This window comes from Mus musculus, chromosome 5 (assembly GCF_000001635.26).
Source record: "Mus musculus strain C57BL/6J chromosome 5, GRCm38.p6 C57BL/6J".
Lineage (NCBI taxonomy): Eukaryota > Metazoa > Chordata > Mammalia > Rodentia > Muridae > Mus > Mus musculus.
The window spans coordinates 110231004-110258562 of record NC_000071.6 but is presented as its reverse complement, the minus strand read 5'-3'; the positions used below and the strand labels follow the sequence as shown (position 1 = coordinate 110258562).

The 27559-nt window shown below is 42.2% G+C and overlaps 1 protein-coding gene across 2 annotated transcripts; it reads right to left on the bottom strand.

Moving 5' to 3' along the window:
* Positions 1-1911: 1911 nt before the first annotated feature.
* Ankle2 (ankyrin repeat and LEM domain containing 2) lies at positions 1912-27559 on the bottom strand. Of its 2 annotated transcripts, none has more exons than NM_001253814.1 (13): positions 27140-27559; positions 23743-24216; positions 22084-22290; positions 20712-20908; positions 20428-20616; positions 16512-16634; positions 13993-14059; positions 9063-9232; positions 7756-7862; positions 6876-7066; positions 5221-5851; positions 4649-4780; positions 1912-4262 (listed from the first exon to the last, which is right to left on the bottom strand). In NM_001253814.1, the coding sequence occupies exons 1-13, from the start codon at positions 27324-27326 to the stop codon at positions 4043-4045; spliced, it is 2895 nt and encodes a 964-aa protein (NP_001240743.1). In that variant the 5' UTR covers positions 27327-27559; the 3' UTR covers positions 1912-4042. The 2 variants fall into 2 exon arrangements, with proteins under 2 accessions (NP_001240743.1, NP_082198.1); NM_027922.2 differs by having other exon boundaries at positions 20712-20905.

Below are 27559 nucleotides of genomic sequence, written 5' to 3'. Positions count from 1 at the left end.
GAAGTTTGTTGGCTGATCATGACACTAAGTAATCTGATAGATTTCCAAAAAATGCTCCTGAGTCAGACCTTGCCTGCTGGGCTGTTGATATACACATCTGCTATGTCAAAATCTGATCCAATAGTTTTTTTTTTTAATTAAAGATTTTATATATGTGAATATACTGTCTTCAGACATACCAGGAGAGCATCAGATCTCATTACAGATGGGTTTTGAGCCACCATGTGGTTGCTGGGAATTGAACTCAGGACCTCTGGAAGAGCAGTCAGTGCTCTTAACCACTGAGCCATCTCTCCAGCCCAATCCAACAATTTTTAAATGTTCCTAGATTGGACCTTTCTTTCTAGGCTGTTGATCTACACACAAAACTACGTCAAAATCTTATTTTCTCATTTTAAAATTACACTTTTTTCTGGTTGTCTCAGGAAAATATTGGAATGAAACACCATACAACCCCCAAACTAACTATACTAATTGTTAGATTTGAAGCCAACCATGTGAGATTAGGTTTAAATTTAAGAGCTTAGTTAAGGTGCTGGAGAGATGGCTCAGAGGTTAAGAGCACTGACTGCTCTTCCAAAGGTCCTGAGTTCAAATCCCAGTAACCACATCATGGCTCACAACCATCTGCAATGAGATCTGACGCCCTCTTCTCGTGTGTCTAAAGACAGCTACAGTGTAGTTACATATAATAAATAAATCTTTAAAAAAAAAAGTCACTTGGCATCACAAGAGTGGACATTCATAATTAGGGGGAAAAAAGAGCTTAGTTAAGTTCTGGGTATAACCTAATTTGTTAAATTATGAAACACCTGATAATTTTTAGTTCCCTTATGGTCTACACCTACACATGCTGTGAATATTTGGGCAAGAGTGAGTGACCACCAATCCCATATTAGGGAGGGATCTGGCCAGTGTGTCATTTATTTGTTTATTTTGGATTTTCGAGACAGGGTTTCTCTGTGTAGCCTTTGCTGTCCTGGAACTCACTCTGTAGACCAGGCTGGCCTTGAATTCAGAAATCCGCCTGCCTCTGCCTCCCAAGTGCTGGGATTAAAGGTGTGAGCCATCACTGCCCAGCAGCCCAGTGTGTCTTAGAGGCCCAATGACACTGATGAAAAATGTTTTTGTGGTGCTGGATATTGAAACCAAATTCCTTGGTTTAAGACAAATGTATAAAGACTTCTGAAACACTGGTAACAATACTGGTAAGGCTTGCCAAAACAAAGGTTACCAATAATTTGGGGGAATCTGAATCAAGGTGGTAAGAAGGGCATGCCACTAAGTGGGACTAATTCTTCTTGACCATTGTGTTTTACTTCATCCCAGTGGTTTTTGTTTTTTTCGAGACAGGGTTTCTCTGTATAGCCCTGGCTGTCCTGGAACTCACTCGGTAGACCAGGCTGGCCTCGAACTCAGAAATCTGCCTGCCTCTGCCTCCCGAGTGCTGGGATTAAAGGTGTGCACCACCACGCCTGGCTCCAATGTTTTTCTATTAGATAAATGAGAAATATTAATAAAAACTTTAAGCCCCAACTCAGGAAGACAAAATCCTAACATTCATTCCTTCCAAAATCATTAAAGATCAACTGTTCATTAGCATCTGCGGTTGGCTCCTTCCATGGTGCTGCAAGAACTTACTTTCCACATGGTGTCCTGTTCTTCTCTAGAAATGAGGGTGGCTGGGTGGGTGTGGTGGTGGTGGTAGCGAGTGTCTCTGTTACAAGTTCATTCATACTATGCCACTTCAGGAAGGATGCCTTTCACAGCCCTGTCACACATTAAAAGAAGTCTTCCACTGCCACATAATCAAATGCTATTAACTGTGTTAGACTAAGCCAAATCCCAGCAAGTAAACTCATCCAGTTCCAGGCCATTGGGGTAACATAGTAAGACATCTCCCAGACATCAATGTGCTACTCAATGTCCTTTTTAATGAAAATATTTCTTACAGTTTTACTAAGAAGGGGATTCTGTCCAATAACAAATTAAGGAGTCGTTTCCTACCCAACACTTTGCGAAAGATCAAGTAAACAATGTTTATGACATAGATCAACAGGTGTTACTAACAGGTATATACCCTTCATACTAGTGGAAAAATAGTCCAAAGGCAGCTTAGGGTTTAAAATGGGCGAGCAAGATGGCTCGGGTAAAACTCAATTCCAGTGACTGGAGTTGGATTCCTGAGACCTACATGGTTTGAGAACTGACTCCCAAAAGTTGTCTTAAGTAAATATCAAGAAAGAAGAGTTTAAAAAAAAAAAAGTTAAAATAGGGCAAAACTAGTACTTCAGTTTTTGAGTATGGAAAAAACAACAAAAATAACCGCACAGGACAATAAGACTTTAGAGAAAACAAAATCATAGCTGAATATAGTGTGTGGGTTTTGGTTTCTTTTGAGAACAAAGATTCCCTTTGGGATTGTTTCCAGGTCACTTGATTGGCTGTCTTGTACTTAGAGCTCAGCTGCTTACAAGGGGAACAAAACAAACTAAATCCAAAGTCCAAAATCTCAATTCTGGTATTTCTTACCACATTAAAATAAGCTTTAAAAAAGTTAAAAAAAAAAAAAAAGAAAAAAGAAAAGACCTAAACATTTGAGCTCAGAATTACTTTATTATCATTTTGGTGGGTTTTTGTTTTTGTTTTAAATTTGAGACAAGATCCTCTGTGTAGTTCTGGCTGTCTTGGAACTCACTATCTAGACCAGGCTGGCCTCAAATTCAGAGAACCCCCTGCTTCTGCCTAATGAGTGCTGGGCTTAAAGGCTTGCCTGGTCAACATTTTTATAAACAAAAGAGAATCTAACGCCCCCATTTAGCACTATGTGATCTCAAAATGACTCACAAAAGGCACTGAAATTGGCAAAATCAGTGGTATAGTTCTGTACTGGGGTGAAGCACTGCAAGTGTCTCCAGAACACTACTGGCTCTGTGCAAGCAACTGACAGACAGCTGAGACCCAGCTTCAGCAAGGTGGTTTTATCTTGGAGCCTTAGGGTGTGCAATGCCACTCGGTACACATCTCTTGGGATAGCCAAAAGTCAACACTGCAAGCCACTGAAATGAACTCAGATCTCAAGTGCTAAACTCTAGCATAAAGCTCTTTAATTTCTAAAATACGGCATACATCTGTCATGTAATCATGCTTAGTGAAATCTCAGGCTAAATTTTAAGACTTGGGAACAATTTCTTTTTTTTATAAAAGATGTATTTATTATATGTAAGTACACTGTATCTGTTTTCAGACACCCCAAAAGAAGGCATCAGATTTTATTATGGATGGTTGTGAGCCACCATGTGGTTGCTGGGAATTGAACTCAGGACCATTGGAAGAGCAGTCGGTGCTCTTAACCGCTGAGCCATTTCTCCAGCCTGGGTACAACTTCTAGACAACTTACTACACTGACAAGTACTGAGAAATAGTTTTGGTTTTAGTTATTGCTGGTGAGTTTTCTATGATGATTACTCGCATGATTCTCGATGGCTTTAACCCCCCATCCCAACTTCTGGCAGTGTTTTGAGCATTGTTACTGAAGTCTGAGTCAGGGCACATCTGCTTTTCTGCCACCTGCTTTCTCTCGGTTGGAATAACTAGGGTGAAATGACAAACACATAGTTTTGCCATTGCATATCAAAAAGCTGCACCCCCCCAAGAGACAATACATAATTGATCTGTTTCAGAAATAGTGGGTGTGTGCACGTGCTGCAGTGTTGCTGCTAACAAACCCAATTAGCAACACCTCACTTGTCTATGCCTTTGCATCTTTGTTCTATTTCAAAATTAGAAGTTTCCACCTGAAAAGTCTGAATCATTATTACGGCTACACTTTCAAACAATTAGTATCTGAGTTTGCTTTCATTAACTTCTTCCAAAATATCAGACATTCAAATTATACTCAGAACATTGTATTTTCTAAAATACCAGTACCCTCAAAGCGAGGATTAAGTTATTCAGGATACATTCTTTCATGGAATTTTTACCAATAAACATTACTCTTTTACAAACAAAGAAGTAAATGAATCCCAGGAGTAAGCTGGCTCTACAGAGCTGCAAGTCGGGCCACGTGTGCCACTCTTTGGAAGTGTCTCCCATGTGCTGGACTGTAGCGTCCAGGGCTGTGCAGGCCAGAAGAGGAGGAGGTGTGGCCAGGCTTACTGGGGCTGCTACCAGCTGGACTGCATCGTCCTGAGCAGCTATGAGAGCAATCGAGATCCACCAACTCAGTTGTGAACTTCCCTTTGAGTGCAGGACTTGGCCAACTGTGGAAACCAAAGAGATTTGTTACCACAGAGAGGCACACTACAGAGTAGAGATTTAAGAACAGAGCAAAGACATAGGCATGACACTTGTCTTACAGAGAGGAGATACTCCTACACCTCAGATATGGCGACTTTACACACAACACCCATATTGTTTCAGCTATACATTCTGGACACTGCCTCCCCCGATGCAGTTTGCCAGAAGCAAGCCTGGCCTACTTTCCCACTCTATGGACATGTATCCGCCTTTGTGGCCACATCTACATGGACACACAGGCCAGGCTTGTATTGGGGGGCTCCCCAGGTTAGCTTTGTTACTATGAGAAAGCTACCCGTGTATGACAACCCTGTCAGTCTCTGCACTCTGATGCTGTGAGTAGTAGTACCTCTGTCTGTCTGAGGGCGAGTAGCACATGACAGTGCTTTTCCATCTGTGGATTGCTGGGTACAGACCAGGGTCAATATTCGCACACTCAAGAGCTGCTAAAACATCTCGATCTAGTTTTGATGGTTCCTCTCTAGAATGCAGAACAGAAGAAATGTAAGAAAAAGCGGAAACATTGTCGGGGGAAAGGCTTATAAGTTATAGTATTTTTAGCTCAAGGCTTACAAGCACAAAATACATGAATAACAAAAACAAAACAAACCCCAATAACAACAACCAAAAAACCCCACCAATCTGGGCTGAGCATATAAACTACTAAACTAGCCTAAAAGCAGGTGGGTGGGTAGAGCTGGTATCCAAGGCCAGGGCTGGTCAAGGTAAATGCTGTAGGGAATGGTAAAGACCTCTTTAAGATACTAGTTGGGTCTTCCATTTTGAGTCTTAAACATAGGGTAGATGAAATCATTCCGTTGGTACTCCCTTATTGACACTGGATTAGCATAGTCCAGATAGAAGACCCCCAAGGATATTAAAAAACTACACACTCATTATAGTGCTACATCCTTAACTTACCCAGACAGGAAGAGCCTCTTGGTGGAATCTACCGTGGCAGATGAGAGTATAGGTTCCAGACCAGCCTGAACTCCAAGTTGGGGGCTCTTAGGGCCCAAAGACATTTCAGCCATTGCCTCTGACACCTCAGTGTTGGTCCTGACTTGCTTCTTTCCAAGGCTTGCTATGGCAGGAGGAGATGCCAGCAAGTCACTGTCTGCTGCACCCTTTCTTGAAGGAAGCACCTCATCCTCTAGTTTCCCGTTTTTATCTGGTGTCTCATGAAGGCTGTCTCCCAGGCTTTGCAAATTCAGTTTATTCAACTCTTGAGTCAAAACAGAAACAGGTGGTGGAAGGGCCTCCTCCCCATTGGTGGCCTCTAGTCCCCTTCCATCTGCAGTCCTGTGGTTTAGAGGGTGACAAAACCCATTTCTGCCTTTATCTGGGTAAGTTCCAACTGAGGTTTCTCCAGGGTCGACCTTCTGTCCCAAGGGAAGGGAACCACTTTTAGAGGTTTGGAACTTATCAGTTGTGGGCTGACTCTGACTTGGAACTGTATTTTGCTGGTTTTTAATTTCTTCCAAACTACTGTCATCATCCCCATCTAGAAATGCTCCCACGGAGATGGAGTTGCTGTACTTCTTTCCACTGCCTGTAAGGGCAAAAAACTCAGATCAGTGTGTAGGATGAAAGTGTAAAGGAAAGCCGGGCGTGGTGGCGCACGCCTTTAATCCCAGCACTCGGGAGCACTCGAGAGGCAAAGGCCAGCAGATTTCTGAGTTCGAGGCCAGCCTGGTCTACAAAGTGAGTTCCAGGACAGCCAGGGCTACACAAAGAAACCCTGACTCAAAAAAACAAAAACAAAACCAACCCCCGCCTCCCCCGTGTGTATGTATGTGTGTGTGTGTGTGTGTGTGTGTGTGTGTATATATATATATATATATATATATGATTTTCCTTCCTTTAAAGAATATTTTTCTTTTCCCATTTCACTTTAGGTGCATAACATTAAAAACTTTACTATCCCCTCCTCCCCTCTGGCTTTGCTCATGGTTAGCACGTGTTCTACCAGAGTCACTCACAGACTGATGTCACCCAAGTTCTTTAGTGGTGTTGGTGAATGATGACCTGTTTTATGCTTTATACTCAGGGTAACTGTTTCCAGGGTAACCGTTTCCAAGCATTCCATTAACTTGCTTTGTACCCAAGACATGCTATTCCCAGTGACCTAATGCAAAACCCAGTGCCCAGTATTCTGAAGCCTGTGTTCCTTATTCTCCTTCTGACATTACACAAGATATTCACATGTAAAGCATATCTACGTCATTACACAAGATATTCACATGTAAAGCATATCTACGTCAGTAGAAGAAGCCAGAAGCACCAGACTCCTTGCAAGGATGCCACATTTTTCATGTAGTATACACACGTTGCTTGCTGTGATTCTGAACTTTTACATACGATCCCATGCATACAACACGATGCATATACCTGCAGAAGCGTACAAGTGCTCCAGACACATAGAGCTGGCTGTGATTCCTTGCTTTTATTTGCTTGTTTGTTTTAATATAACTGTATGCACAATTTCTGATATCAGTTTGAGGAGAAGATCTGATTTTACAGTAAAAACATATTAAAAAAGAAAAGAGAAACCCACAGACCCTGCACCTACTTACCAAAATCTGAGGTTCTGTCCTGAAGGCAGCCTTCATTTTCTCGTATTTCTTGTTGAGCCTTTTTGCTTAACTCCTTCTGGATAAGGTATTCTTCTAGTCTTTGCAAGCCTTCCTGGGAAGACAGATCAACAAAACATCCCAGAAATTCCCAGTATTCAACCCAGGGATACCCCAGCTCATGAGCTAGCTCCCTGTAAGAAATAAAACACAACAGTTGAGAAAACAGGAAAAGAAAAACCAATCCAAACCAAACCAAACCCCAACTACACAGAAAATAGCACATAATCTCTGAAGGGCCACTGTTTTGGGTATTTTACTTTGCCCTAATTTGGGGCATTCCCTCATGTTCCTCCAGTGGTTAGACCCTGCATGTCCTTTGAGGAGTTACTCTGACATAGCAAGTGACTCTGACTCATGGAAGAAGACCTGTGTACCATCATAACTTCACAGCAAAAATAAAAACCACACACAAAACCTCCTAATGTGTGTCCTTACTTTGGTTAAGTACATAAAATTTTAGAGGTCTGTAGCAGGTTCAAACTGGGCACATACTTTTGAAAAAAGGCTCTAATTCCTTCTGGGAAATGTTACATTTCAGTATTCATAATTAATATATTTTTTTAAGATTTACTTATTTATTATATATAAGTACACTGTAGCTGTCTTCAGACACACCAGAAGAGGGCGTCAGATCTCGTTACGGATGGTTGTGAGCCACCATGTGGTTGCTGGGATTTGAACTCCGGACCTTTGGAAGAGCAGTCGGGTGCTCTTACCCACTGAGCCATCTCACCAGCCCCATAATTAATATTTTTTAATCATTTATCCACAACCACACAGCACACTTTGCTCAGCTTGGCAGCCACGGCCCTGTGAATACCTTCCAACTCTCTCAATGCCTCGTTCTGGGTCAGACTTTCTGATGCTGTGGAAGAAGCCTGCTTTCTTTCGAGGTGGAGTTTTCCAGAGCTTTCGAAAATCTTCTGCCTGGAAGAAAAAGTGCTTCATGCAGCTCACATGAGACTCAGAACCACCAACACTACAGGCTTAATTAATGTTTTTCCTTCCACCTTACAGATTGTGTAGCCATTTCTACAGATAGCCAAGAGAGAGCACAGCCTCATGGGATCTGGGAAAGGTAGGGTTGGTTGTATGACTTTTTCTAGGTAGATGTTTCTTTATAGCTCCAGGAAAAGTGATACAAAGGAGAGCTGCCTTTCTGTACGGCCGAATGTTGAGGGTCCCATCTGGCCTAGCACAACAGGCATTGTCTACTGCCACCTCACTAGTTTATATCCCCTTCCCCTTACATATCAAAGGAAAGCTGACATCTTTCTCTCATGTATAATCCTTCTGGAATTTTTTTGCAAATTATTTAGGAAGTTGTTTTGTGACAAGATCTTACTATGTGTATAACCCAGGCTTATTTTCAAATTGTGATAGGTACGCCTGCCTCAACCTCCCAAGAAGCTAGAATTACAGAATGTGCCACCGTGACAAGCTTATTTAGAAAGTTTTAAATAATACACCAGTGAGATATTTCATTCGAGAAAGCTGTAAGTCTGGCATAAAAGCACATAGAGCCATCAATTCCATCATTTATAAGTAGAGCTCAACTAAACAGGTGTAGGTATGACAGGAACACAGGAACATGGGGAAGGGGTAAGAGTTTCATGTGTAGGAAGCTCAGGCTGGAATTTGATTTGCAAATGTGGAGCTCCCTACGTTGCAATGGACTGGTAAAGAACAGAAGGATCTTGGCTAGGAAAACACTAATATGCCAAGAGGCCTGGGCTTCGAATGCACCTTCCCTGGCCACATAACAAAACAAACACCCCAAGGACTCATTAATACTTCATTAGAACCAGGCACTGGTGGTGCACACCTTTAATCCCAGCACTTTGGAGGCAGAGGCAGGCGGATTTCTGAGTTTGAGGCCAGCCTGGTCTACAGTGTGAGTTCCAGGACAGCCAGGGCTACACAGAGAAACCCTGTCTCGAAAAAACAAACAAACAAACAAAAAAACCCAACCAACCAAAACCAAAAAAACTTCATTAGAGGTGATGTCAGATAAAGATGACCTTAGGCTTCCATGAGTTGGTCTCCATGACCAAAACAAAGCAACAGATTGGAGCATTGAACCCTAAAATATAGTTAACCAGGACAGTTCTTTTCCTGGCCACTCACTTTGGATGGACTCAGAGGTCCCACGAAAGCTCTCAGTGTCATCACAGGATCTCTGGGGCTGCTTCTACAGTGGGCAGTATTTGAGGCTTCAGCTTTCTGGTCTGAGGACCACAGCTCCCCAATGACAGGAGAAGTGTCTTCTGCTCTCAGGAGTGGCACATAGTAGTGACCTGAATAGGAGATAAATGTCAGCCAGCAGCTTCTACTTACTTTCATCTAAGTCAGGGTCTAGGGGAACGTCAAGGAAAACAGTTTGACAGAAAGGTCCAGGCTTGGGGTCTGAGACCAATTTGTATCAGTGACTACTAAGTGAGTCTCTTTACCATTCTCTACTAAAGCAGGGTTCTGTTTATCTGTTTTTGTTTTCTGAGCCCTGAATGCATAATGGAGACAATGACACACCTGGCAAGGCTTTGAGGTTAAAATTAAGATGATCCTTATGGTATTCTTCAATACATGAGCTGCCAAGAGTAGGTGTAAGAAGATTAACTGAGCAAACAGGTCAGTTCAGTGCAGTCCTATCCCACACGAACAAGCAAACAACCCCCCCCCTACTGCTTCTGCTCAGTCTGCAGCTTCCTGCTTTGATCAATGGCTTATCAGGGTTATTTCACCAAAACCTACCTTTTCTTTTTCCTAGTCCCCATCATCTCACACACACACACACACACACACACACACACACACACACACACACACTCTTTTCAACTCTTCTCTTTATATCCATCTGTAAAACACACCATCGAATTCCTGTCCAGAAATATACTAAGTATAAACAAACAAAAAACATTAAAAAAAAAAAAAAGGAATGAGAAGAGGCAAGCAGACACCCAAGGAAGCTATAAGTCTCGAGCCATGAGTGTGACTAGGACAGAGAAGGAGCTTAGTACAAGGCGGTCACACTTCCTTCTTCCCTGACTCTATTTCTCATTCTTCTATAAGAGGTGTGCTAGAATATCAGCTTGTCATGCTGCTCACAATTTCCTGGGAATTTTTGATTCCAAGTGCTTATAATAGCTTTTATATCTTTCTTTCTCTACTTAAAAGAGTGTTAACATAGAGCCTACCTTAACAAAAACACAGCATTAAAATATATCTTTAAGCCAGGTGTGGTGGCACACGCCTTTAATCCCAGCACTTGGGAGGCAGAGGCAGGCGGATTTCTGAGTTCAAGGCCAGCCTGGTCTAAAAAGTGAGTTCCAGGACAGCCAGGGCTATACAGAGAAACCCTGTCTCGAAAAACAAAAAAAAAACAAAAACAAACAAACAAACAAACAAAAATATATATATACATACACACACACACACATACACACACACACATATATATGTATGTATGTATGTATGTATGTATGTATGTATGTATGTATGTATGTATCTTTAACATTTATTACTTGTGTAGAGTGCACATATGAGGCCACAGGTGTGATACCAAGCATTACATAAAACTGAGTATGGTGGCTTATACCTACCTCCCATTTGTTGGGAGGACAAGAGAAGAGGGTCAGAAATCAAGGTCATCCTGAGTTTAGTGAGTTTGAGACCATCTTGGGCTACACGAGATTCTATAAAAACAAAACAAAACAAAACAAAAAAACCAAAGGGGGTGATGGAGGTTGAGCTCAGCCCAAAACTTTGCTGCTTGGGCAGGGTACTAGGGTTTGGTTCCTCTAATTCTAACTACCTACTTTGAAGTAGTCCAGCTGCACAGAATCCAACACCCTCTTCTACTCTCTGTGGGCACCATGTATGCACTCCATGTACATACATAGACACACACAAAACACGAATGCACATACAATAAAAGTAATTTTTAAAAATAGGGAAATGGTTGGACATAGTGGTATATGCCTTTAATCCAAGCTCTCTGGAGGCAAAGCCAGGCTAATATCTGTGAGTTTAAGGCCAGCTTGGTCTACAGAATGAGTTCCTGGGCAGCCAAGAATATATAGTGTGACCCTGCCTCAAAACAAACAAATCAACCAGGGAAATGTATTTAACATTTCAGTATCTGAGATTGTGACTGATATCACATACCTATGAGATTATCATAAATTTCCATTCCCTTTGCATTTCATGGATTTTGAAATGGCTGTTTTTTGGGAAAGTATACAACAAAACTTATGTATAACCTAGTTATTCATAAAGTATGGCTTACCTTTCTTCTGAATATTCAAGTCCTTTAAAAGTTTGGAGTGTGTGTATGAGTATGTGTGTGCACATGCTGAGGATGGGACCTAGGGCTTCGTATATTAAAATGTTCCAGAAATATACTTTACCCCTGCAAGATATTAAAGCTTATATATAAAGGGCTGTGAGGTAGATCAAAGGTAGAGGTGTCCAGCATGCTTCAGGACCTGAGTTCAATCGCCAGCACTTTGAAATACTTCATCAACAAAACTGGATTCAAGGCCTCAGTGGTCTTGTGTCTAGGTTTTTTATCCTATTCATTTCCTTAAAATGTGTGTTAAGCCGGGCATGGTGGCGCATGCCTTTAATCCCAGCACTTGGGAGGCAGAGGCAGGCAGATTTCTGAGTTCGAGGCCAGCCTGGTCTACAGAGTGAGTTCCAGGACAGCCAGGACTATACAGAGAAACCCTGTCTCAAAAAACAAAACAAAACAACAACAACAACAAAAAAATGCTGTGTTTTAGGGGGGGGGGGGCTAGAGAGACATCTCCAGGGTTAAGAACACTGACTGCTCTTCCAGAGGACCTGGGTTTAATCCCCTGCACCCACATGGCAACTCACACCTGTCTGTAACTGTCAGACACCTCCTACGGCCATACATGCAGGGAAAACACTAATGCGCATAAAAATAGATAGATAGATAGATAGATAGATAGATAGATAGTTAGTTGTGTGTTCTCTCACTCTATTTACACAAGTTTGGGTATTGTTTGGATGACCTGGCATGCAGCAGTGTAGTCCCTGGAGCATTAAGTCTAGAGGGTGAAAACTGCCCCACGAGAAACTCTGAAGCTGGCTTTATGACCTCAGCAGGAAACAGGGAAGGCACAAAATTCCATAAGGCTGAGTAACAAAGGAACATGGGTGCAGAAGTACCATGCTAATCCCAGGAAAACATCTAGGTAACCAGATTTTAGCAGTGATCAAATTATATGATTACAAATAAGAAAAGTCCCACCACAAACTGTAACTAATTACATTTTAAGGTATTTCTGGCAGTTTAGTTTAGTTGTGTTCTGTAACACAACTAGAGTCTCCAACAAATGACAGCTAGCCCAAGAGACATCTGTCACCTCTACCATACACTGGGATTCATGACTGCATAGGCAGAAAGGACTGGAAGAGATTAAGAGTACAATTAAAAATCCAGATAATCTTAGGTTGGGAGTGTGTGACAGTTTGAATATGCTTGAGCCAGGCAGTGGCACTATTAGGAGGTGTGGCCTTGTTGGAGGAAGTGTGTCACTCTAGGGTTGGGCTTTGAGACCCTCCTTCTTTAACAGCCTGAAAACAGTCTTTTGTTTGCCTCAGAACAAGATATAGAACTCTAAGCTCCTACTCCAGTACCATGCCTCATAGATGCTGCCATGCTTCCAAATGGACTGAACCTCAGAATCTGTTAAGCCAGCCCTAATTAAATGTTTTCCTTTATAAAAGATGCCTTGGTCATGGTGTATCTCTTTACAGCAATGGAAACCCTAACTAAGACAGTTAGTACCCAATTCTACAAAATGTCAGATATACAGGCTACAGGGACTCTGACTTGAGAAAATACCCAGAGACACTATGTCAAGCCATGACCATGGCTAAATACCTAAGAAAGAAAAGAAGGTCAGAAAACTTCAATTTTACTTGGTCAGCAGAAACAACAAACCAGGTGCATGGGTAGAAACAAAGGGAAAAGCATCAACACATCTTCGGAGATGCACTGAAAACAACACAGTAGGACAGTCCCTCCTGAAACTAACTACCCACAGACCACAAGCACAGAAGCCACAATTAGGAGCTCCTGACCAGAAGAAAAGGAGAAAAGTGTAACAGGCCTCCAAACCTCAGCACAATTCATGGAAGTACTTACTATTCAGGCCATAAAACTTACCACACTGACAGTACCACCTGCCAAAATGAAAGCAATGAGCAGTCCATCCAAGTCCATAGTTCTTGGATGGTCTATAAATGACTAACCTTGCTTTTTGACTTCTATAGTTCCTTTCATTTCTGGCTAACCGTACTTGCTAACTGAAATATGTTGACCAAAGATATGGATTTTGTGCTTAAAAAGGTCCCTCCGAGAAAGACTCATGGATATACTGGGATCCTGAACACCTAATGAAGTAGCTGGCTAGTTAATACTATCTATTAGCTTAAACCTATGTCCAAGCAATTTTCTCTATAGTGAATACCAAAGATGAAAAGAGAGAGGGACTGAGGGGAAAGAAGGGAGAAGAAAGTGTAGGAAAGAATGAGGAAGTGAAGAAAGAAATGGCAAGGGGAGAGAAAATGAGTATGAATGAATATCATACCTCTACAATCCAGCAGGATAATGGTCCTGACTGGATCCTAGGTTTGAAAGGTTAAGCTGAGCTGGACAGCCTCATAGGGGCAGAAGTGGGAGACGCACTCAAAATACAACCTCTCTGAAATAAGCTGGAAAACAAAAGCCAAATATCTACACAAGGAGCTCTGGGCTTCAGCCCTCCCTAGTGAGAAATGATCAGAGAAACCTGCTTCAGAGATGGAGTGAGTCCCTGAGCAGCAATCAAGTAAAAGAGAGTCTAAAATCAGAACAAGAACAGGTAGTATGAAGTCAGGCAAGGAGGTGTAGCATCTAGGAAAAACAGTGAATAATTTCAAAAGGTTCTGAGAATATTCATAGTACTATTTTTTCAGAACTTGGAAAAGCAGATCAATCTTTGCTGTATTTCCCCAGGTCCACTCATAAATTGAGTGCATAACTCACCCATTAAGTATTCTCTAATCCTTTCTTTCAGTGCTGGAGATTTGTTTTGGCTTCTTTCACAAATTACCTATTTAAACAAAACAGACAAAGTAAGCATTCTATTACTATATTACATCTCCTAATAAATAAATGTTTTCTTAACCTTAAGTCTAGTAAAATAGGATAGTATCTTTAAAATTCGTATTTATGTGTATGGGTACATGTTGTGTATATGTGTGCTTAAGTGCAGATGCCCCAGAGGTCCCCTGAAGCTGGAGTCGCAGGCAGTGAGTCATACAACCTGGGGGCAGGGGACACAGCTCCAGTCTCCTGCAAGAGCAGGAAGTGTTCTTTTTTGTTTTGTTTGTTTTTTCAGGACAGGGTTTCTCTGTGTAGCCCTAGCTGTCCTCAGATTCAGAGGTGTGCCTGCTTCTGTCCCCTGAGTGCTGGGATGAAAGGTGTGTGGCACCTCCCCAGCAAGGGTTCCTAACCTCTGAGCTTGTCTCTCCAGCCCTAGCATTATCTTAATGAAAAAATTCACAAACCTCACACTCGGAAAACCTGTGCTAGAGGGCTTGAGAGATGATGACTCATTGGTTAAGAGCACTGGATGGTCTTTCAGAGGACTTGGGTTCAATTTCTAGCATTGACACACATGGCACTTTACAACTGTCTGCAATTTCAGTTTCCTAGCCTCCACAGGCACAAATCATGCATGTAATGCAGACATATATGGAGGCAAAATGACACCCACACATAAAAATAAGTAAACAAAAAAAAAATCCTGTGGTCAATAGCACAGCCTATTCTATAAGATCACTCACTGAAAACACTCATTGGAACAGGACAAGAATGCAGACTCTAGGGGCTGGAGAGATGGCTTAGTGATTAAGAGCACCAACTGCTTTTCCAGAGGTCCTGAGTTCAAATCCCAGCAACCACATGGTAGCTCACGACCATCTGTAGTGAGATCCGATGCCCCCTTCTGGTATGTCTGAAAACAGTTACAGTGTACTCAGATACATTAAATAAATACATATTTTTTTTAAAAAGAAAGAAAGCAGACTTTAGCAATATGGTAAATTTTATCTTTTTCTTCACACAACTTTAGTTTCCCATTTTGTAGAAGGGAAAAAAAATCTTAAAAGCATATCATGGAGCTAGAAAGATGACTCAGCAGTTAAGAACACTGGCTGTTCTTCCACAGGACCTGGGTTCAATTCCCAGCACCCACATGGCAACTTACAACTGTCTGTAACTCCATCTCCATGAGATCTGACCCCTGCACACAGACAAACTGCATCATACAAACTTGTGGGTAGTATGAAACATGAACTCGCTCGTGTTCCTCATCTGAGGGAGCTTTATAGTCTGAAAGTATACCCTCTCTACACAAATGTTTGCTGTTGGGTATCTGAGCTCAAACAGCACTACTATCTCATATAGAACACAGATCTATCTTTGCAGCTACTAGAATCAACTTTCTGAGCTTCTGTGCAAATTACAACAGTAATAATATGTTAGAAACAACAGAAAAGCAATTACTTTCAAATAAAATCAAAACAACAACAAAATCCCTGTAAGTTACCACTTTGTGAAGCAAACTAAAATTGTTCGCTCAGTTCTAGAAGGCTTATGTAGCATATTTGAGACACTAGGTGCTATGCCCAACATTGTATATATGACACACAACAGTCATATATACAATTTTAGGCTGGTTATCAAAAATCATTTTATAAAAATATAGATAAAACTATACCTCTCTGTAGTAGAATTTTATTGTTTTGTTTTTTCTTCCTTCCTCTATTCCTGAATACCAAGGCCTTGTGTATGTTAGGGAAGTTTTCTACCAACTGGGGTATGTTGAGTGTTACTAAATGTTGTAATAGCTAAAGAAGGGGCCTGACCCTAGGGAAGACACTCCTATTGAAGAATGTCCTTTAGGTTTCATTTCTGAAAGTAGTAGATCTAGGTCAGCTAGCAGCATATAATGCCTGATCCTTAAATTAGCACTTTGGTTCTTATTATCCCAGGTCTGTCTTTATGTCACAGGCACAGTATCATATTTCATCCTACTGGTAAGGAACACAAAAAGGTTTGCTTCACTTGGCTTGAGTGCTATGGTATGTATGTGGGCTGGCCCCCCTTTCTGTTTTACAGCAATCAGCTGCTTGACACATTATCACCATCACTACCACCACTATAGCCATCAAGACCACTGCTACTATCACTACCCAGAGCCATCATCATGACCACTACCTGCTTTCTCTCTGAACTTGGTTGGCCCATGTGTTTAGAAGGAACATGCTAAGAATGAGTTGTTCAGAACAACTGATGTCCAGATTCAGGAAAGTAAAAGCAGCAAGACTGGGTTAGCTCCTTCTCTCCTGGCTCCACAGACATCACACTAGCAGTCTGCATCCTAGATGTGCCCCGCAAGGCACACAAGGCACACACAACTCAGGCACAGCCACAGAATGCATATTCATATGTTTGAATTTCTAACACAAGGCAGTAACTACCATTAAAATGTTACTTACTTCTTCAGGTGTTTTACCATATTTATTCTTTCGGTTTTTCACAATCAAAGGGTGTGAAGAAAGCACATTGACTACATCCACATTTCCAAATTTACAAGCAAAATGCAGTGGTGTATCAAAGCCCTAGGAAAGGTGGACAAGAAGCACAATTGCTTACTCAAATTATTAACATGAAACAGTGAAAGTAGGTGTTTACTTAAAACAGTGGTTCTCAGCCTTCCCAAGCCTGCAACCCTTTAACACAGTTCCTCATGTTGTGGTGACACCCAACCCCCATAAAATTATTTTCGTTGCTACTTGCTAACTATAATTTTGCTGCTGTTATGAATCATAATATAAATACCTATGTTTTCCAATGGTCTTAGGCAATCCCTGTGAAAGGGTCATTTTACCTACAAAGGAGTTGCGACTCACAGGCTGAGAACCAACGCTGCTTCCTTCCTCTCCTCCCAGCCCCTCCTCCCCGCCGCCCCCCCATGCCCAGACCTCCCATGGATATCAACCCGCCTTGTCATATCAAATTGTAGTAGGAATGGATGCATCTTCTGAGGCTAGACAAGGCCGTCCAGTTAGGGGAAAAGGATCCAAAGTCAGGCAACAAAGTCAGAGACAAGCAGCTGCTGATAGAGGTCCCATGAAGAACAAGCTGCACATCCATGGCCTAGGTCTATCCATGCAAGTCTCTTGTTGGAAGAGAACCACTGATTTAAAACTAAACCAGCAGGCTCTTTTACCAAGCCTGACAACCTGAGTTTAATCCCTGGATGGAAAAAGAGATCTGTGTTCTGTGACATCTATACCCCCTCGCTCCCCAGCACACACACTCAATAAATAAATACATAATAAAAAGCATGTTTTGAGGCAGGGTCTCACTATGTAGCCTTAGCTAGCTTGGAACTCCCTATGTAGACCACGATGGCCTTAAACTCAGATCCTTCCTGCCTCTTCCACCTAAGTGTTGGAATTAAAAGTATGTGCAACCATATCTGGAAATTAAAAAAAAATAACAAAAAGTAAAAAAGCCTCAGACCTTTGTGGTAACACTTGTCAAGTGAAGGCAGAGGGGTCAGGAATTGAAGGTCATTCTTAGCTACATAGTAAGTTTGAGGCCAGCCTGGATCTCAAAGGCTGGCGAGACTGCTCAGTGGTTAAGAGCACTGGCTGCTCTTCCAGAGGTCCCAGGTTCAATTCCTAGCACTCACATGGCAATCTGCTAACCTAGGCCTAGTTCTGGAAGCTTCTAACCTCTATTCTGGCTCAAAACACCCCTCTACATTAATTGGTTCAATCTACCCCATCCCCTGCCTTTCTCCAATTGCTCTGCTTTACCTCAAACTAACTCTAACCATTTGTTCTAATCTGCTGGCTCCTTCTGTCATCACCTGTGTCTAGCTTGTTCTCTCTTCAACCTGTGTCTGTAAAAATCACCTGGTTAAACAGCTTCTTCTTCTCTGTCTTTTGCACTACTCCTTTTTTTTTTTTTTTTTTAAAGATTATTATTATACATAAGTACACTGTAGCTGACTTCAGATGCACCAGAAGATGGCGTCAGATCTCATTACGGGTGGTTGTGAGCCACCATGTGATTGCTGGGATTTTAACTCAGGGCCTTTGGAAGAGCAGCAGTCAGTGCTTTAACCCACTGAGCCATCTCGCCAGCCCTGCACTACTCCTGAAGTAGCTTTCCTTTCCTCTCTCTTCTCATGAGAGTTGGGAATATCCTATTCTGTCAAATCTTTCTCTGATTTATCACTTTCAAACATGGGCATTCTTCTACAAACTAACTTTACCTTCATTGTTGGGATTAAAGGTGTATACTAAGGGTGCCACACAACTAGAACAGGTTTTTCCAGTAAACAACACAATCTTAGGGTTCATGGTGTGATCAAATGTCCTGCAACAGCAGGGCAGTGGTGGCACACGCCTTTAATCCCAGCACTTGGGAGGCAGAGGCAGGCAGATTTCTGAGTTCGAGGCCAGCCTGGTCTACAAGGTGAGTTCCAGGACAGCCAGGGCTACACAGAGAAACCCTGTCTCGAAAAAAAAACAAAAACAACCAAACAAAAAAGACTGTCTCAAAATTGAACACCCCAAAAGAAAAAGGCCTCAGAAACAAAAAGATACTGCTTTACTGTTGGCAAAAGTACCTGGCATGCTAGCATACAGTCATTGCTTGCCAGGCTCTGAGCCTGGCACACTAATATCTGTCACTCTTCATTTGGTGCTAAGTGCCCAGATCCAAGGAGGCACTTACAATCAAAGGTATACAGTCAACCTTAACTTTAATAAGTTGTGACCCAGTCTATAGTCAGGGAACCAGTGTTCTAAAAGTTGAGTAAGTCCACTGGGCATGGGCATGGTGGAGCGTGCCTACAACCCCAACCTTTCAGATGTCAAGCATCAGTAGGACAAACAGGGCATGTGGCTAACATCTCAGGTGAGGCTCATCCTTTGTGACTAAGCCCTGATTGTGTGGGACTCTCACTATCCCCAGAGCTGAACTGGACAACATCCAACTGACCTCCCCTACACAGTCCTGATGTCAGGAGTGTGTGTGAGGGTGTGGTGAGAGAAATTTGACTTTATTCTGATTTCTTTAAAAATCTGTTTCTATAATTTGGCTTGGTTGACTAAATGTCTCTTTAGTTTTACAGTTTACTCCTAAGTTATCTTTAATTTTTCCCCCTATTTATTGTTTGAGACAGGTGTATTTTTGCAGCTACTGGAATCAATTTTCTGAGTCCCTGGGTAATTATAACAGAACTATGTTAGAAACAACAGAACAGACAAGCAGCAACTTTCAAATAAAAGCAAAACAACAATGAAACCTAAAAATTACCACTTTTTAAAAGAAACTAAAACTGTGGGCTCAGTGGTAGAGGGCTTGCCTAGCCTATTTGAGATCCTAAGTTCAGTTCCCAGCACTGGGTATACGTGAATTTTAGGCTGGCCACCCGAAATCACTTATAAAAATACATATCAAAGTATATTCTTCTCTTGTAAAATTTTACTCTTTACCATTTTGTAGACCAGGTTGGCCTTGAACTAACAGTCCTCCTGCCTCGGATTCCCTAATGCTTTCTTTTATTCTTTCCCATAGCTTTCTAAACTCCCAGATTTCTGTGAGTTTAGTTCTTGGCTCTAAACTGCTATTGAATTCTCCTTCATATAAAATAAATTCCTGTTTCAAACCCTTATTTAGGGGGCTAGAGAAATGGCTCAGTGGCTAAGAAGTCAGCCACTGCTCTTCCAGAGGTCCTCAGTTCAATTCCCAACAACCACGTGATGGCTCACAACCGTCAGTGATGAGATCTGACGCCCTCTTCCGGTGTGTCTGAAAACAGAGTGCACTCATATAAAAATAAATTAAAAAAAAAAGAAAAAAAAAAAAAAGAGTTGTTGTGGTCCACACTGTCTCTTCACAGCAATGGAACTTTAAGACAGACCAGCTGCCTAGAAAAGGGTTAGACTAACTGAGGAACCTGGAAAGAATACTCTCTAGTCTGTTCAGCTGTCTGTAGGCTGTGTAGTGTGTTCCAGGTTCCCAGTTCATTGTAAACTGTCACCCATGCTAGCTAGGGTGGGCCCTGGTGATGCAAGTGTCTTTGAGTCACTTCTGCTCCTGTAAGTGACCCCTCACCCATATTCCTGTAAGTAACACCATGTTGGGCTCTGGTGGTATCTGTACTTTGGTCGGTCATGAGTTCCCCATATGGAGTTCCCAATGTGTATGCTATGTCTCCCCAAGATAAGTTTTGTTATGTAACACCTTCATAAACATCTTTCTAAGTCCATGAGTGTTCATGTCTTCCTAGTATTCCATAAGCCTTGCATGTTGATGTAGCACAGAAAAAGAAATACTCTCAAATGTCAGGAACTCAAGCCTTTATCCGACAGACTAATGAGGAGTACTTACCACTTTGTCAGGAGTATTAAGATACAGGTCAACAACGTAGAGGATGCGCTTCTGTAGCATGTCCATGTTGTCATCTGGGTACATCAGACGCATAAACTCAGGGTTCTCCAGAGTCTCTAATGTCAGCTGGCACATGGAAGCCTGGTTCTCTTTGGCAGCAACATGCATGACATTGTACCTACATCCTTCCTGAAAGGAGACCACATGTTGAGCTTCATATTTGTTAAAGCGCCGTCACTGGTCAGGGACAAAGTGACCAGGAGTGGTGTTAGAAGCATACTTACTTGTACAATGGTTGGGTTGTCCCCAGAACCAATTAGATATCGAGGATTACTCCAGATAAGATCAGAAAAGGTGTGTTCCTCCCCGTTTTCGACAGCTTTCCGCAGCTTGGCCGTGAGGTCCTGGGTACGGGGGTTTTTGTAACTGTTTGCTCGTTCTTTGTTTACTGTTTCTGATTCAGCCAGGCACAAGCCATCTGCTGTCAAGAGACAAACATTTTCTTCTTACATAGTCTACTGTGGCGAAGGCTGCAGCCTCCCTTCAGAGGATGAGCAGCTCTTGGGAATGACAGGTAGGAAGTCACATGATACAGAGCACACTACAGCACTAATGCAGAGCCAAGTCCAATCAGATGGCTGAAGACTGAGAGAAAGTTCATTTTGTGAACTTTTTTTTTGAGAAGGTCTCAAACTTACAGAGATCTACATACATGTGCCTCCTGAGTGCTGGCATTAAGGGCATGCACAACCATGTCTGGCCATTTAGTGTACTTTGAAGATAAGCCAAGATATAACCTACAATCTATATTCTATAATAATATAATCTATATTATTAACGTAACATATACGAATGTAATATAATAATATAATCTGTATCCTATAACCTATATTATTCGGGGGGTTGAGATAGGAGGATTGCAAGCTCAAGGCCAGTGTGGATTAACATGATTGAGACCTTGTCTCAAAAACCCAACTGTAATACACCCTTAGAGAAAAAGAGTTCCACACACAGCTTCTAATGGTTTAATCAAAACCTGAAAGCTTCGTAAAACAATTTCCTGCGGGGCACTTTCCCAAGCTGAAAGCAGAGAAACCTGAGTAAGGGAAGAGTAGAAGGCAACAGACAGACTCTCAACACAAGGTCAGAGGTCCACCTCAAACAACTGAAGGGACTTCCCTACAAAGGATGTGAACCAAAGTCAAGCCTCTCCAAATAGGCCTCTGGTTTTGAGTCATACAAAGGGCCTAGTCAGATTTCTAGCTTCTATAGGGAGACTGATTCTTGCACATCCTAGAAAAAGGTGTCCCTTCAGGTGGGATTATAGATTGTCAGCATCAAAATACCCATAACTCACACTATAGCCCCAAGAAAATGCAAGTGTTCCCTCTGCTGCTTCTGTGGCCCACATGCCAATACTTGGCTCATCAGCTTCAGGGTCTACTAGCACCAGCTCCACCCACCCTTATGCCTTCAAACCTTCCCAGGGCAGCCCCCAGCCCCCTTCTCTTTGGTTGTTCCATTGTAGGACACTTCAGCTCGATACCTCTTCCTACACCAGGTTTATCTCATTGATGAAGAAATCGAGGCACCTGCCATAGAGAGGTAACTGACAGTCATGAATGCCAAGGTAAGAAAGAGGTAGAGAATCCTTACCTTTCAGCCCATCACTGCCACCGAGGGGCACTGCCTTCACAGGAGACAGTAAGGGCGTAGTTTTGTTGGGAGAAGGTAAATAATCACATATCCCTCTAGCAAATTTCTCAGCATCTTCTCTTGTTCGAAAAGCTTTAAACCGGGACCCTTTGATCAACTTGGCAGCTTGTAAAGCTTCCTTTTTATCTTCGTAAACATGGATCCTCTCTGGGTATCAAAGTACCAAGGGAAAATTAAGAGCTGAATAGGTGGAGCCATGCATTAACTGTACCCAGAGTTCAGCAGTCAATTTACATTTGTTAACAAGTCTCTTGGTTTCCCTCTCTCATGTTCACAGTTCAGATTTTCAATCTTATATAAAAATATTTTTTAGGATAAAAAAGTGTATAAGTTGTTTTTTATAACTGTATGCATATAATGTGTGTGTGTGTGAGTACCTTTGGAGGCCTAAAGAGAATCAGACCCCCTGGAGCTGGAGTTATACGTAGGTTATGAACCATCTAACATGTGAGCTGGGATATGCAAGAAGATTATCAAGTGCTCTTAATCACTGAGCCGTCACTCCGCCCACTTCCCATTTTTTATCTTAAAGAGATCCTTGGCTATCCAAAACTTCACATGAATACACTTGACAATGTACGTTTGTATGTATATAAGCAAGCAATGATACCATATATACCTGTGTTAATTTCATATTCAAAGGTACAATAACTTACAAAATGTGATAAACTCATGAGAAATATGATAAAAAGTAAATTAACTTACTAAAATTGAATTTTAAGTGGATTAAAGATATAAATAAAAAAATTCAAACTTAAATTTAAAATTGTTGGATCAGACACATGGCTTATTCCTACGATCTCAACAGTCATAAGGAAAAGTCAGAAGGGTTGAGATTTGAAGCCCACCCTAGGCCATACAGAAAGATCCAGGCCTAAGCACACATTATAATCCTGACTAAAATAAAATTACAAGTTTCTTCTTCCTTTTTTTCAAGAGACAGAATTTCTACATGCTAGCATCTACCCAAGTGTTGGGGTAATAGTTATGTGCCACCACAACAGGTTTATATGTCTCTGGGGATTAAATGCAGGGCGCCATGCATGCTTGGCAAATCCTCTACCCACTAAAATAGATTTCTAGCCCAAAATGTACAATTCCTTGTACAAGATTACAGTTGCACAACTGGCACATTTACATTTATTACTGGTACATAATACAGTATTAACCTAAAAGCTGCTCAGGCTGTAATGAATTTAAGAGGGAGAAGGAAGATGACTAATCAGCAGTTATTAACAAATGGAAGTTAGCCAATCATTTGCCGGTCACATCTATCTGATAGAATCCATTTTCCTAGTAATTAAAAAGTAGTATTCCTAGCCGGGTGTGGTGGCACACACCTTTAAACACAGCACCTGGGAGGCAGAGGCAGGTGGATTTCTGAGTTCGAGGCCAGCCTGGTCTACAAAGTGAGTTCCAGGACAGCCAGGACTACACAGAGAAACCCTATCTTGAAAAAAAAAACAAACCAAAAAACAAAAAATAGTATTCCTTACAGTTAAGAATCAGAGGGTAACAAATATGAATAATAAAATTAATCTTGGGTGGTAAGATTATAGTTTCCCAGTTTGGGTAAGGAGACACTACACAGCACGTTACCATGTCTCACAGGGCCATCCTCATATACTGGACACACTCCATAGTACACAAGTGGCTCCTTAGGAGCTGTCACTCCAGCCTTGTGGTTGTCATTCCTGGTAGAGGCACTGAAGGGTACTGGGTGGACACTGGATGCTACCGCTTCCTCTTCTGGAGGGTTCAAGCCCACACTGTAACCAAAATCTCTGTCTTCAGAAAAACAGGCCTGCTGAGTTTGTTTCCCGTCCACAGATGGAGGAGTCCTTGAGGTGCCCTGGATAAATGCCATGGCAGTAACCGCGCTGGGCTTGGGAAGGGAAGAGGTCAGCAATCCACCTTGTTCCAGTAAGGCCTGAGCTAATTTCTTCTCAAAAATAAATCTTGTTGTTGATGTAATGGGTCCACATTTAAGTCCAGCTTTCATAACTTCTTTTCTAAGGTCATCTGGATTCAAGAGTTTCAGTCGAGCCATCATGGCATCCATTGTCACTTCACCTAAATTCAAGAAAGCAAACATGCACGTGAACCCAGGAATGGAGCTCAGTAGTTAAGCACAAGCTTAAGAGTGCTCCGTTTCCTCACAGGATCAAGCTATGCTTTTAACTTTAGTTGTTCAAAGAAGGTTTTGTCCCTGCAACTTAACATATAAACAGGACTTTATACATCACTAACTTCAACCTTAGGATAATTATTGAAACCCCAAACCCCAGTTTCCTTACCTACAAAATGGAAATAATAATAGGTCCAGTCTTGAGTTATAATGAGACACAGATAAAATAATGAACATAAATTCTGTACCACTGGGTCTGACACTGATAAATACCCATAAATGTCTGCTACAGCTATTGAACTGTTGAGGGACAGGCTTGTTAATCCTCAGAATGAGGAATAGCATACTGGAAAGTTAATTAAAATTAAAAACAAACAACAGCAAGAACAAAACCCTCCTAGACATTCAAGGGCAGCCACCTCTGACACAAGAGGCCACAGCTGCTCTCCAAAATGCCTCTACTAAAAAACAGGTGAGGGCAATAGCTCACCAAATGCATTGGAATGTGAAGTATTAGCACAAACTTTGTATTCTTAGAAAGATGGATAGATTGATAGAGATATGAGAAGTTGAATTAGGTCTGCAGATTAGACAACAGTGTTTTGCCACTGTTAATTTCTTTGCCATACTTGTGGTGTGATTATGTAGTATAGAAAATGTAAAGAATCTAAGTCAATAGTATATAGAATTCTTTTACCTTTCTATTTTGAAATATTTTGTAGACTCAAGAAATGATAAACTCTGTAATTAGCCAATCATCAGCTTTCCCTAAAGGTTGACACTTTTTATAATGATAGCACATCATCAAAAACAGAAAAATGACTTCATATAACAATTCAGTGAGCAGACGTAGCTTTGCTAATTCATTAGGTTCTATTCTTTTTTGAGTCTTGATGTACAAGATTATAGCAGCATACCACATCCATCCACCAATCCCTGCACCCACCCATCCATGCACCCACCCACCCATTTACCTACCTACCTACCTACCCACCCAGCCACCCAGCTCCCCTGGGTGAGACAATACATTTTCACAGCCAACATACTGCCTATTTTGCAATCCTAGCCCATAAGGCAGGATCACGAGCTTAAGGCCAGCCTAAGGTACATAGCAAGAACATTAAACAAGTAAGAGTTTCGTTTCTCTAGAACAAAAGCTTATGGGTACAGGGCAGGCTTAACTTCCTTGAGACTAGACTATAGTCTCCAGAGGGACTATACCATTAACAGACACACCAGCAATGCGGGAGAGCCATCTTCTCAGCATCTGCAGACGTTTGCAGACATCAGGATTTTTAAATCTTCAATCTAATAGATATATACATTGATACTCACTTTAGGCTGAACTCCTTCCCCCCGATCAGCTGGTAGAGGATCTTAGTACATGAGTTGAACTGTTCTGTATTGTTTTATAAACCTTTATACACCTAAAATGACTTCAAAATGAAAAACTAAAAACTGAAAAGAATCTTTCAGTGAAACAAGATGCCGCAAACACTGGTCTTGGCTCTCTCTATACCCTTTTAGCCACATGCACTGGGTGATTTTCACTGTGACCTGCTCTTGAGTTTTTCGTACAGTGTTCACTGAGTAAACGGGCTAGTGCACACTATATTTATTAAAGTTGCCCTTACTGCTTTGTGCTTTCCTGTAACTGCACCTACAAGTGTATATGTGTGTGTATTTCCAAGTCGGAGACTAGTCTCTTTCGGTGCCACTTCCTTTTTTAACACTCAACTGTTTGTTTTACATCCTGACCAAAGTTTGCCCTCCCTCTCCTCTCAGTTCCTCTCCACCCCATCAACCAGCCCTGGCACATCAAGTTGCAATAAGACCATGCTATTTTCTTAGCGGGGTCAAGAGAATGTAAAACCCAAAAGACAAGCATTGGCCCTGTTGTCACAACACAAACATTTCATTTCTCCACGGCCATGTAAAAATAACCAGCATTACCCTGACCTTCCTGTTCCCATTTCTTAAGCAAAAAACAAACAAACAAAAACAAAAACACGAAAACAAAACCCCCAAGAAACCAACGACTGCTAAGAAAGGGTTGATATGTATGTCAGTGGTAGAAGACTTGTCAAGATGTGCCACGCCTTGAGTTTTATACCCAGCCCTAAGTAATTAAAAAATGAAATTGTGTTTAAGTTCATAGTAGCAAATGGAGCCTCTGTTACCCGTAAGATCTTGTTAGGGTTGGGTTATCTCTAAAGTTCTAAAGTTGAGTTAATGGCTTAAAATGTCATTTTCCTTCTAGAAGAATTACTTTTCATCTTCCACTAAGAACTAGATTTAGGAGAAAGTGAGCGTTAGTGAAAAGTGGCTTCATACGAACACATACCTCGGGCTGGTGAAAGAGCACACCGACTGCTCTTTCCGAAGGTCCTGAGTTCAAATCTCACAACCACATGGTAGCTCACAACAAGAGACCTGACGCCCTCTTCTGGTGCGTCTGAAGACAGCTACAGTGTACTTATTTATAACAATAAATAAATCTTTGGGCGGGGGGCCGATCGGAGTGAGCGAGCAGGGTTGACCCGAGCGAACAGAGGTCCTAAATTCAATTCCCAACAACCAGATGAAGGCTCACAACTATCTGCACAGCTACAGTGTATACTCATAGACATAAAATAAGTAAATCTTAAAAATAAATTTAAAAAATTCTAAAGAAATCTTAAAAAACAAAACAAAAACAAAACACATACCTCGTAAACATGGGATTACAGTTTAGAGAGGTGGAGAGAAGAAGTGCTAACAGGGCTGTGGGTTCTCATCAAAAGTTTCCAAAATATCCGCGATAGGGTCTTACCGTATCCAGGGGGCGTGGAGAGTGAGGTTTTCCTCCCACGACTGACGCTGCCTTACCTGGCTGTGCGGCCACCGCTTCAGACGCGCTGGGCGGAGAGGAGAGCGTCCCGCAACGGTTCAGGTCCCGCGGCCGCTTCTCTAGCCGGCGGACCAGCCAGCGCACGGCGATGAACAGCACCGAGGCGCCCAGGAGCTCCCAGGCCAGGGCCGCCCACTCCACCACAGCCAGCCGCTGCCACAGCATCGCCACCGCCGGCGCCGAGGCCTTGAGCGCGGCCGCTGCAAATGCAGCCCGCGTCGCTCCCGCCTCCGGCCCTCAGAAGACCGCTCGCCTCGCCACGGGAGTCGCGCCTGCCCCAAGCCTCCTCCTCCGCCCGGCCGTGGTTAGACCAGGCGGGCTGCGCGCGCAGTGCGGGCCGTCCCGTTTCCCAACGATCAGGCTAGAACGCGGCCCGGAACGCAGCCTCAGGCGGCTCC